Below are 11,794 nucleotides of genomic sequence, written 5' to 3'. Positions count from 1 at the left end.
CTCACTCGGCCTATTTCATTTAAAAAATAAGACCTAATAAATAAATGGCTTGCATGACCCACTGAAAGATGTACTGCCAGTTTGAACATTGCCTTTGAGGGGCCTGGACAACATGGCCTTTGTAGAAATAAAGGTCCTGGAGCCCAGAGAGGGGCAGGACTAGCTCAGGATCACACAGCGGGGACTCAGGAAAAAGAACAAGATGAGCTGAGCGCTATGGTGTGCGGGCTTACGGCTCAGCCCACAGGATCCCATGCTGCCTTGGGTGCTCTCACCTCCTTAGACCTGGGTCATGGGCGGGACGGTTATTCAAGATCCTTCCTTGGCTCCAGTCTCTGCCTCCAACCTCCCTGACTTGCCCACCTACTTACAGCCTTTGGGTAGATCCCAGAAATCTTTGGGTAGATCCCTTCTGCAAACTAAGTCTAATCCAGATGGGGTGAACAGTTTAATCTCACCTCCAATTCAATGCTCACCTTCCCCCTGCCAGCCAGGGCTGGTGACCTGCAGGCCACAGTGGGTTCTCCACTCTGCTGACCTCTGTCCTCTCTTGGCATTTCTTTTTCCTCTGGCATGCTGGGGTCCGGCATGAGGGATTTCGGAGAAAAGGCCAAGACATTGTTACTTTATCAGGGGCTTTAAGGTCTCACTGGGCCAATACTGGCTCACCGTTGAGACATCTGTGTGGCAGGCACCCAAATATTCATGCCTTCACTCTTACCCAAATGTGCCATGAGTGCCTCTGTGTGCCAGGCCCAGTGGCAGGTGCTGAGGCTGCCGTGGTGAAGGAAACAGACGAGGGCCCAGCCCTGGCAGAGCTTGTATCCTAGTGAGAGTCAATGGATGAGATGGACACGTGGGATGAGGAGGGGCATGGGAGCTACGACCCAAACAGGATGGGAACAGAGAAAGGGTGGGGTGTATATCAGACAGTTGCGGGAAGCCTGGCTGAGGTCCTAAGCACTGGGGCAGAGAGCTTCGGAGTGAGGGAGTGAACCCAGAGCTGTGTGGGAGGGGGGAGCTCCGGGTAGAGGGAGGAGACAGCCAGTGCTGAGGGCCCCCCCAACTGCCCCCACACTGCCCCCCCACTGCCCTCCACTCCGCCCCGAGGCAGGAGTGTCTGGGCAGCTCTGAGGATGCCCCAGGAGTGGGATCAGCGTGGTTGGAGAGGAGCGAGATGGGAGAGGGGTGGAGGATGAGGGGGAGCGGTCCCCCAATCTCCCAGCTTCCAGTGTGTGAGTTCTCTGGGGAGCCATCTGGGTGGCAGTGGGGGGAGGGGGGCTCCTAACGATAGAACCTCTGCCATGGGAGGCCTGACCTGGCTTGACCTCTTCCATTCCCTGCCCAACTCCCCTCTCCTCCTGTAGGCCCCCCCTGCAGCCTCTGGGCACTGAGGTCCTCTTGCCCTGCAAGCAGCCCTCTTAGAGGGTCTCAGGGGGGCCCAGCCGTGACTCCTTCCTAGTCGTCTGCTTTGTCTTGAACATCTCATGATCCTTGCCATAGCACAGGCTGGAGGGCTGGCTGCTCCCCTGCCCACCCCTCCCCTGCCTGCCCCACCCTGCGCTCTCTCACTGGTTGTAGAGACATCTAACTGGGGCCTCACCTGCCTCTGCAGGCCTCCCACATTTCTGCACAAGATCTTGTGGGAACCTTCTCAGTTAGTGGGGAGACGTGGGTGGTTGGAGACAGAAGAGCGGTTTCCGCCACATTAGAGACGGGGTCATCTCCCTCCCCACCGACGATAGCGGCTTGCTTGGAAACATGGGGGCTTCAAGGCCCCTGTGTTCTCAGTTTTAGATCCCACTAGACAATTCCTGGTGAACAAAAATGGTCTCTCTTAATGGTCCACTCTATAGATGAGGGGAAGGCACCTGCTCAGGCCTCAGAGGTGGTAAGGGTGGGGCTGGGATTCCGATGGGACAGTCTGGCTCCAGGCCCTGACCTGGTGGGCTTTGGAGGACTTCCTCAGAAGCTGCCCCTGAAATGAGGATTTGGGTACAACTCATATACGGTGAATCTTCCAGAGGAAGCCAGTAGGGAACTGGACGAGGGGAGGACAGAGGAGGCCAGCCAGGCAGGGGAGTGGGCTCAGGCCCGGCCTCAGCCTGGTCCTGCAGGGTGCGCTCACGTCCTTAGACCTGGAGCTGGTCGCCCACCTGCTTACAAATGTTGGGTAGATCCCAGAAATCTGTGATCTCTTCTGCAAACTAAGTCTAATCCGGTTGCGATGAAAACTTTAATCAGGAGGGTAAGTGAAGGGGAGTTTTCTGATTCCAAAGGAGCTGGGGTCTTGCACCTGGCAGTTATTGGCTCGGGGACACTCTGGGTGGGGCCAATGGAAATTTGCCAAGAGCAGCCCGAGTAGAAAAAGCCTCAGGTGGTGCCTCTTAGAAGCCGTTCAGGGGCGGGAGGCAAAAACAGGAGAAAGGAATCCAGGCGAAGTGGGGGCAGCACGCTTGTGGTCCCCTGACCCCAGTGATACAATCTGGCACCAAGTCCCTCTGCTGCCGGGCTGAGAGTGAGCGCAGGGACCTTTGTCTTCCAGGGAAGGAGGATGCCTGCAGCAGGGGAGCCCTGGGAGAAGGGAGGGGGAGACCCGGGATAGTCCTAGGAGAGGGCTAATAGGGTTTGCTGGTTGACTGGGTGGCCCTGGGGAGAATGGGGGATGGCAGGACCCTGAGAAACTCTTGGGTTGTAGTTGGTTCGGGGGGTGAGGGGCGTAGAGGGGAGGATGGACCCAGATTTGGGAGTCCTCTTTTTGCCCAGGTGCACTTGAGGTGCCTCTGGGGCATCCACGTAGACAGTTGGAAACTCAGTTGGGAGCTCAAGTGTGGAGTTAGGGCTGGAGGTGTGCATACGGGCAGCAGGCAGCAGAAACACCCAGGTGAGACCTCCTGAGGAGAGAGGGTGGAGAAGGGCCGGGATGGAAGTGTGGTGCCAGCCAACAGGCAGGGGTGAGCCGGGGAGGAGCCACAAAGGGGACCCAGGACAGCAGCCAGAGAGGTCAGAGGCCAAGATAAGGGCGAGGTTCAAGAGGGCAGGCAGGCTGCACAGCTCGAGCTCCAAGAAGAGGCTAGAGCGGCCCCCATTGGACTTGGCCCCATGGAGGGTCCTGGCAGCTTGGCAAGGGCAGCCTCATGAAAGCCTACTAGGAGCGGGTGGAGGAGCGTGGAGGACGAGGAAGTGGGGGTGGGACCCAGCTCTCTGCACGTCCAGCGAGAAGGGAGCGGAGGAATGGGCACGTTGCTGGAGGGAAACTGGTCACGACAAGGTTCTGAAAAGACAGGAGATGCTTGGGCTGCTGGGATGCTGACGGCCCCACCCAGTGGCAAGGGGACAGGGGACAGAGGAGTGAGAATGCAGGAGGAGGTCCAGAGCCCAAGAAGCAGGCAGCATGTGCGATGCTGGATGAATGCTTCCAGCCGGATGGAGTGGAGAGGGTGCAGTGATGCCTTGGAGGGATGGTGGGAGAGCAGAGCTGCAGGGTGGTGGCAGGGGAAGGCAGGGGCAGGACCCAGCCTGGGGGGATGGGCCAGAAGGTCTTGAGTGCAGCAGGAGCAGCTCTTCCTTTGTTGCAGGAGGGAAAGGTGATGATGTGGGCAAAGGTGCAGGCAGGCTGGTGATTTGGTTGGAAAGATCCAGGTGACACCTTTCCAAGGATCCTGGACCTAGTGAGGGAGGGGCGAAGCCCTCAACAGTGTGCAGGGGAGGGGAGGGGGTGTGTTTCGTGTTTGGGAAGGAAAGATAGGGTGAAGCTGTCAACCTGGCAGGAAACAAAGGCAGCAGGAAATGGAGAAACAGAGAAGGATCCGGGCAGCCTCACGTCCCCTGTTCCTGGGGAGGCTGGAGCCACCAAGCTCACACGCGGCAGTCACTCTCCACCAACATTCAGCTCCTCAGATCCAGGCATGGGACAGGAGGGTCAGACTCAAACCGTCTGTGAAGGAGAGCTCGGAGGCCATGCCAGGGGGTCAGCTTGACCAGGTGCGAAAGAGGACGGGGAGGAGCTAGTCGGGGAATACGAGGGTGAATGGATTAAAGGTCTCTACGGGGCCAAAAACATGCTGGAGTGTGGGTGCTAGAAATCATGGAGTAAAAAGAAGATGAGGCCAGTAATTCCCACTGAGGGGCACAGGCAGGAGGACATCTGGCTGGACCCTCTCCTGCTGTGGACTTGAGTCTACTTCCTGTACAATGATGTTGGGTAAGAATAAGGCCATGCCCATCTTACAGGGGGGGCATGACCATGCTTTGTAAGCAGGAGAGGGCTGGGCTTTGCTGAGTTCATTCTCTTGCTCTTATTTCCAGACCTGTTCACAAGTGCCCACAAGGACTGCCCCGTGCCCCAGGGCACCAACCCCTTGAACCCAGATCTGCCCTCGGGCTGCACTCCCACTGTGGCTCCAGACCATGTCACTGGCAAGGTAACTGATTCCTGTGCCACCCATGCCCCGGTTCTGACCTGTCCCCTAGAGCTCCCCACAGGGAGCAGAATCCATTCCAGTCTCCTTCCTTCCCTGCCAAACCTGCTTCTCCCTGTGGAATCAGGGGCCCTAAGGCCTAGTATTCAGCAGCATGAGGGACTGGACCAGGCTGAGCATCCAGGGACTGGACCAGGCTTGTTTAGGAGACCATCCACCCTGAAGGTCTTCCTGTACAAATTAACTCAGCCTTGCAGACAACACATTCCACTACCAGCCCACTGCTCATGAGCAGCCTCACAAATTATATATATTCATATAAATTATATATAATCTATATATAGTTTATATATAAATTATATATTATATATTATATATAGTTTATATATAAATTATATATTATATATAGTTTATATATAAATTATATGAATATAATTTATATATAAATATATTTTATGTAAATGTACTTATAATGTTTATAAAATATATTTGTATTTTTATATATAATATCTATATATAAATTATGTATCTACATTTCTCAGTCCAGATTGATTTGGAAGATCACTAAGGGTCACAAGGGACCCCAAATTCTGGTGCATAATTTCCACCCTTGCCTCAGGGTCTGTGGCATGAATCCACCAGTGGATGTCATTACCATTCCCCTGAGTACACCCCTCCTGCTAAGCCCTGTGCTCAGCTCTCTGCCTCCGTTGTTATTCAGGCCTCACCACAACTCGTGGGGTGAATGGCATTGTCGCCATTTTGCAGAGGAAGAGACGTATTCGAAGCTGTTAGGGATAGTCTAGGGATGCCAGCTGGGAGACGGCACAGTCAGAGCCCACACCCAAGCCTGCTGTCTAAGCTGCACCCGCTGCCTCTCTTCCCGAGCCACTGTGGCCCCCTCCTTCTTCTTACTCTGCAGGCCAGGGACACCAGGGCATGACCCACGAGAGGGCAGACCCCGACCTCACAAAGCACCAGAAGGCTGACCCCCACCCTCACCCAGGGCGCCAGAACTCGGGCCATCTGCAGGCACAGTGTGCTGGGCCCTGCCTGATCCTTTCTCTCCTCTTGTTTCAGGACAAACAGATGGATTTCTGTTGGGATCCTTGGCAGGTCGGTGCACAGTGTGTCCCCCAGTCTAGCCAGCCCCAGCTGACACCACCACCCCTCCATCCTTTGTGCCAGCCCAGGCACACAGTCCTGCCCACCCTGGGGAAGGGAGGGTCTGATGAAACTGTGGGTGGAGGTGGTCTCGTGGGAGTTGGTAGGATCTCCCCGGCTTTAGCCGCCCTGTCCTTGCCCACTGCCCAGAGGATCTGGTTGGCTGGGAGACAGGGATGGGTAGTGCTGGAGGGATGTTGGCCCCCCTCTGCTCAGACCTCCTGCCCTTTCCTTCAGAGGTGCTTCCAGACCACCAATGGCTACCTGTCCAACTCCAGGTCCTGCTCCAGCAACTACAACGTGGCAGCCCTGGCCACCTCATCCCTTGTGGGTAGGTTCCGGCTGCCCCTCTCCCGCCCGTGGAGACCGCACGGTCCCACCCTAGACACTGGCAGTGGGAAGGACACAGCTGAGTTGCAGGTGGGAGGATGGCAACCTTGTTGGATTCTCCGTTTTCTAAATGCCAGACTCCATGCTGGGTTCTGCGGGTCACAGGGGGACCGGTGGCTCAGGGTTCTGCTTTGCTGCAGGTCAGCATGGTCTGGTTAAACTGCTGGGATCTCAAGAAGCTCTGAGGGGGTTGGCCAGAGTTTTTCAGAGGTCTGCCTAGGGTGCTCTCCCTGCCTCTCTGCCAGTCACATCACCTTAGGTCAGGTTCCCTGGAAGCAGAGCCTGGCATGGGCATGACTACAGGTGATTCCCTGGAGACTGGCCTTCAAGAGAAGCCAGCAGGCATTGGGGGAAGCAGAGGGGGTGGGGAAGGGGCTCAGCAGGAGTCTAGCCCTGCCCACAGGGTCTCACGGGGAGCTTGGGAGCATGCATGACACCCCAGAATTGACAGTATGCCAAGGGGAGGGGTCGGACTTTATATTCCCCCATAGTGACTCACTGACTGCCCCGGGGAAGACTCTGCAGCCTCCTAGGCATCTCCGGGTGAGGAGGCTCCCGGGAGCTCAGGGCATTTCTCCAGATAAGGGTGTGAGCTCACAGCAGCAGCACCTGAAGCAGCTGGCCATGGGCTCCCAGGCTAGTAGAGGTGGTTTTGGTGGCTACCATGGCATCAGGTGGCCCGGCACTAAATCCCACCCAGCTCCCCTGGAACCCCTGAGGCCCTCCTTCCCCGATTGTCATGTGCCTTTCCTCCAGCCAAGGACCTTCCTCCACCTCACCTGCCCTTCAAGGGCCACTTGAACCCCAACCGCCTCCAAAACACCCTCTCCAACTGCCAACACTCCCCAGCTTGGTGGGAGGGAGAGTCTCCTCTTTTCTCCACACCCCCGTCTTTCCCGTTTTCCCCGCTGTAATTACCTTCGTGCATACTTCTGCCTCCTTAAATGTCGCCATTCCTCGCACCATGGCTTCGGGGACCTGGGTGACTCCCAGATCTGTTCTCAGCCTTGGTTAATGGCCGTGCCCTCTTCATCTTCTACATCCAGCAGCTCTGCTACTAAAGCCCTGACCCCGCCTCTCCGTCTGCCCAGCCCTCGCCTCGTTTCTTGTCGGGTCCCTGCGGTAGCCCCTCATCCTCCAACTGGAGTACTTTCTAAACAGGAGTGCCAACTGGTCACTCATGCTCATTACCCTGCTGTGGCTCCCCACTGCATGAGAAGAACATCTGAGCCCCCCACCTGGTTCTCTCCAAACCTGTCCTGGCCCTGATCAGCTCCCAACCTCTCCTGCCGCCCAGTCCGAGTGTGGACCCCATGTCTCACCCAGCTAGTCCCAGACTCACGCCAGACTCTTCCATGCCTTCATCCTCTTCTCATCTCTGAAAAAGCCTCCCATCTTGCCTCTGTCTGTCTATACCCAACCCAACTTCAAATTCCAATCCCAGGTCTCCTCTTCCAGGAAGCCTTCTCTGCTTGCTACACCCACCCAGGTCTCACCTTCAGCAGAGCTGGCATGGCCACAGGGAATTTCTTTCAGAATGTGTTTAAAGGATCCTGGAGAAAGCTGGGGGATCATGAGTGGTCCTTGGGTGGATCTCCTTGGGCGGAAGGGTCTGAACTTGGTCAGAAAGGGAGTGAGAGGTGTGTGGTTGGGGAAGAAGCACCAGTGGGCAGGAACATGGACTGGGAGTTGGATGCTGGGGGGAAATGCACACGCCGGTGGGTGGGGCATGCAGGGGAGGTCTCAGGGCAGGAGTGGGCAGGAGGCACTGGAGGGCGCAAGTACTTAGATGGGTACAGGTCCCTGGGGAGGTGTTGGGCACTGATGGAGATTGTGGTGCACTGAAAGAATGTCGGGTACAGGCCCCTGGGTGGGCTGAGGCACGGGGCCAGGCTCTGAGCTGGGGCTTGTGTCAGGACAGTCACCCAGATGCCCTCCGTGCCCCCAGGGGTGGTACAGAGCATCAAGGACCACATCACAAAGCCCACGGCCATGGCCCGAGGCCGCGTGGCCCACCTCATCGAGTGGAAGGGCTGGAGTGCCCATCGGGCAGGCTGGGAGCTGTCCCCAGCCGAGGACGAGCATTACTGCTGCCTCCCGGATGAGCTGCGTGAGGCCCGCTTTGCTGCAGGTCAGCATGGAGAGGGACTGGCCGGGGCGCTGTGGGGGTGAAGCTGGGCCCTTGGGGGGCCCAGACCACTGCATGGGAATTGTCTGGGCAGGAAAAAATAATGGCATGGGGGGGGATTCAGTGAGCACTTCCGACCACTGGGGTGTGGATGGGCAGCCCAGAGAGGCAGCCACCCTCTAGCCTGTCCTGCAGCAGCTCCATTGGGCACTGAGGTTGTCCCCACCTGTGCCCCCGAGCCAGATCTCGCTGTCCCCTCAGGGGTTGCCGAGCAGTTTGCCATCACGGAGGCCACACTGAGCGCTTGGTCCTCGCTGGACGACGAGGAGCTGCACCCCAAGGACAGCCCCCAGGACATCAGCCAGCTCCAGGGTACAGCCCAGGGGGTCCAGGGTGGGTGGGCAGAGTGGAGCTGAGCCTGGATGCCTGCCCACCAGCAAATGCAGTGTGACCTCAGCCGAGCCCCTTCCTTTTCTCAGCCTAAGTTTTTGCATCTGCAAAATGGGGCAGTGATCCTTGGCCTGCCCATTGCCCGGCAGCGTCAGGAGCGTGACGGAGAGAATGAGCACAGCAGAGGCAGGAATTGGGCGCTTGCCACACTGAGGCTGGGCACGAGGCATCTCACAGAATCCTCACAGCAGTCCTAGGGAGTGGGTTCTGTTGTCCCCACTTTTCTAATTAATGAGGAAACTGAGGCACTCAGGTTCAGAAACTTACTCCAAATGACACAGCTAGAAGCGTCAGAGACAGATCTGAAATTTAACAATTTAAAAAGGCGGGTACAAGCAACTGCCTTTTTAGAAGCCCAAGTTACTACTGAGGGCTTCCAGAAGCCTTGGCCCTGGGGGAAGCCTGCACGTAATCCTCCCTGACAGATGGAGAGGGAAGGGGAGGGGACAGAGGTTCAGGGGGAGCCCTGTTGCCCCAGCTCTCAGAGAGCACAGGCTGGCTCCAAGCCCACTCTTAACCCCTCCGTTTACTGCCTTGAGGAGGAACCTGGAACTCAGAGAGTTTTGGTGACTTGACAAAGGTCACACGCTCGGCAGTTACACAGTGAGATTTGGAGGCAGGTCTTCTGCCCTTGCCCTCCTTCCCACACCCAGAGAGGGCGAGGACCTGGATCTGGGACGCCATTCCTCCCTCACCCGGTTGCTTTTGCAGACCTGGAGAGCGGCTACCTTCAGGACAGCCTTCCCAGCGGCCCCTGGCAGGACGACAGCATTCAGGCCTTCTCCTCACCCAGCCTCTCCCCTGACAGCTGTCCCTCACCTGAGGCACCCCCCAGCACTGCTGCTGTCCTGCAGCCCCCAAGCCCAGAGCTGCAGCATCGGCGGCGGCTGCCTGGGACCCAAAGACCCAAGGGTGGGACCCACCTGCCAGGCTCCCTCCCCTCCGTGGACAGCGGCTCCCTCTGGGAGGAGGAGGACGAGGTGCTCTGTAACTGAGGAGGGGCTGTGCTCACACCACCATCTCACCTCGTGGGCAGCCCAGGCATATCTGGACCCCGGGGTCCAGGGAAGGGCATCTCTTGTCCCCTCGGGTAGGCACAGGGTCGGTGCAGCAGGGATGGGGCCAGCGCTCATGGTAGCCTCTCTGTGCCTCGGTGGACCTGCCGCTGGCAGTAGGAGCATAACCCCCTCCCCCTTCATTATGTCACTCAGGTGGGCACCTTCCCCTGCAGGGTGTCTGCCCTCAGGGAACTCAAGGACTCTCAGAAACACCAGGGCAGACCGGCCTGGAGGAGCCACAGCCAGGCCCCAGAGGGACAGCCAGGGAGAGAACTGGGACCCACTTAGAGCGGGGTCTGGGAACCCTGCCTGTACCTGGGGCTCAGGCCCTCCCCACTCCCTCTGTGTATCTGCCCCCCAGCAAAGGTGGGGTGACCACTTCTGGTAGCTAAGCACCCGCTCCCCAGCTCTCCTCACCAGGACATCTGTCTCTGTGGAGTGTCTGTCTGTCTGTCCCTCCCTCTCTGAACCTGCGTCCTCGGTGCTCCCTGCTCCTTGCCCCAGGGAGCCCACTCCCCCTCCTTGCAGCTCCCTCCTATCTCACTCAAGGTTCTCCGAAGACATTAAAGTGGTGGATTCACCTTGGATGACCTTGGCCTGGTCTCTGCTGGGGAAGATGTGACCTCGGGCCCCTGGGTGGAGACCAGAGGGAGTCAGGGAGACCCCATAACCCCAACACACACAGACTGCTGCTACTCAGCCTGAGAGGACCCATGGACGATGCCCAAGGCTCTGTGGACTCCCCAAGAAGCCACACTTGGGGACCCAGCCTTATGAGCTGTGGCTCAGCCAAGCAGGAGACCAGGGCTTGAGTGACACAGGGTCTTGCTTATTCATGAGGACAAGCATCACAGACCTGGTGGGAGCCCCTCTTTCCCTGACATCTACCTGGCAAGAAGTGGAGCATGAGGAGGAGCCCAGGGACCCGAGCCTGCAGTGCCCATGTGGCCATGGGAAACTCATTCTGGACCAGTGCAGGTGGGGAGGTCATGTCCCAGGCCAGCACCCTTGCAGCTGAGACGAGGGATGGACAGCAGCTCTGGGAACCAGCTTTATTTTTCTCAGGAGCCTCTCACTGGGAATCAGACAACCCCAGAGAGCATCTGTGCCTGCCCTTGGTGACAGCATACCCCAACCTTGTCATTCATTAATGTGATGGTCAGTCACTGAGCACCTGCCAGATACTGGTCTTCAGCATCTCACGCTCTGAGCTCTGTCCAAGGTGGGACTTGGCTTTCAATCAGGAGCCATCGTTTCTCCCAGAATGAGCCATCCTCTTCTGGGCTGGGTTACAGCTGCCTCTTATGCCAAGGAATGGAGTTGGGCTGGAGGGAGGGATGGGTGGTGATGGGGGAAGAGAGGCGGGGTCTCAGCCCAACCTCAGCACCAGGGCAGCTGGGGTGCCCTGCTTCATCTTGCTGGGCCGGCTCACTATGGGGCTGGTGGGTTTGTCAGGTTGGAAATTGCTTTCTTCATCTAGAACAGAGAAAGGGGGTGGGGGTTGGGGGGATGTAGAGGAGGTTGAGAGGGGGGCTGCAGCATTTTTAGTTCCCCTAAGGGTTATTTCTGGGCTGAATAGCAGAGCCTGTGCCACCCCATTGCACAGATGGGATCACCAAGGCCCAGAGAGGGGCAGGCTGGCCACTGGCCAGAAAACAAGGTAGGGAGAGCCAGGCCCAGTGGCCAACCTAGGCCAGGAAGAGGGGCTCATCAGTATCCTCTGAACCCCCCAGGTTTGGATGGGAGCATGCTGGTGTCCCCCCACCTCCCCAGCCTTCTCAGCATGGGTCCCCTGCTTTGCTCTGCCCTGGAGACCCTGGTACCTCTACCCAGGACACGCAGCCCACAGCTCTGCCCCGCGATGTCACGAAGAGGGACTGAAGGTTCAACAGCTCAAAGAGGTTGTGTGCCTGGAGGAGGGATTGTTAGGAAATGCTGGAGGGTAGAAGGCGTCCAGTCCACCTTCTGGCCACCTTCAGGCCCACGCCTCTGAGCCAGGAGGAGGGGCCGGGCCTGATGTGGGTGGGAGACCGGAGACTCAGGTCTGCAATGTCCAGTGTGGCCACTGGGGGATGCCAGAGTCCATGCAAGAGGCTGGGTGGGCAGCAGGTGGACAGGACCCAATATTCAGCACCCTCCAGCAGCACAGAGGGGGCAGCGCCATCTCCAGGTCCCCTGCCGGC

The 11,794-nt window shown here is 57.9% G+C and overlaps 2 protein-coding genes across 2 annotated transcripts in view; one reads left to right on the top strand and one right to left on the bottom strand.

Moving 5' to 3' along the window:
• FAM131C (family with sequence similarity 131 member C) overlaps positions 1–10,198 on the top strand; it is a 19,463-nt gene extending 9,265 nt beyond the window's left edge. Inside the window, exons 2-7 of the mRNA XM_017505236.2 lie at positions 4,309–4,424; positions 5,502–5,537; positions 5,823–5,916; positions 7,924–8,106; positions 8,365–8,475; positions 9,265–10,198. Coding sequence (XP_017360725.1) covers positions 4,309–4,424; positions 5,502–5,537; positions 5,823–5,916; positions 7,924–8,106; positions 8,365–8,475; positions 9,265–9,548 — 824 coding nt within the window. The 3' untranslated portion in view covers positions 9,549–10,198. The remainder of the gene's footprint in view (positions 1–4,308; positions 4,425–5,501; positions 5,538–5,822; positions 5,917–7,923; positions 8,107–8,364; positions 8,476–9,264) is intronic.
• Positions 10,199–10,648: 450 nt separating this feature from the next.
• Positions 10,649–11,794, bottom strand: part of LOC108285752 (chloride channel protein ClC-Kb-like) — a 24,744-nt gene continuing 23,598 nt past the window's right edge. The window contains exons 17-18 of the mRNA XM_037730816.1: positions 11,435–11,530; positions 10,649–11,087 (exon numbers count right to left, since the gene is read on the bottom strand). Of these exons, the coding sequence (XP_037586744.1) occupies positions 11,043–11,087; positions 11,435–11,530 (141 nt within the window). The 3' untranslated portion in view covers positions 10,649–11,042. The remainder of the gene's footprint in view (positions 11,088–11,434; positions 11,531–11,794) is intronic.

Source organism: Cebus imitator, unplaced genomic scaffold (genome assembly GCF_001604975.1).
Source record: "Cebus imitator isolate Cc_AM_T3 unplaced genomic scaffold, Cebus_imitator-1.0 Scaffold15, whole genome shotgun sequence".
In the NCBI taxonomy this organism is placed as follows: domain Eukaryota; kingdom Metazoa; phylum Chordata; class Mammalia; order Primates; family Cebidae; genus Cebus; species Cebus imitator.
The sequence above is the reverse complement of the archived record's forward strand: the minus strand, read 5'-3'. Positions and strand labels throughout refer to the sequence as shown.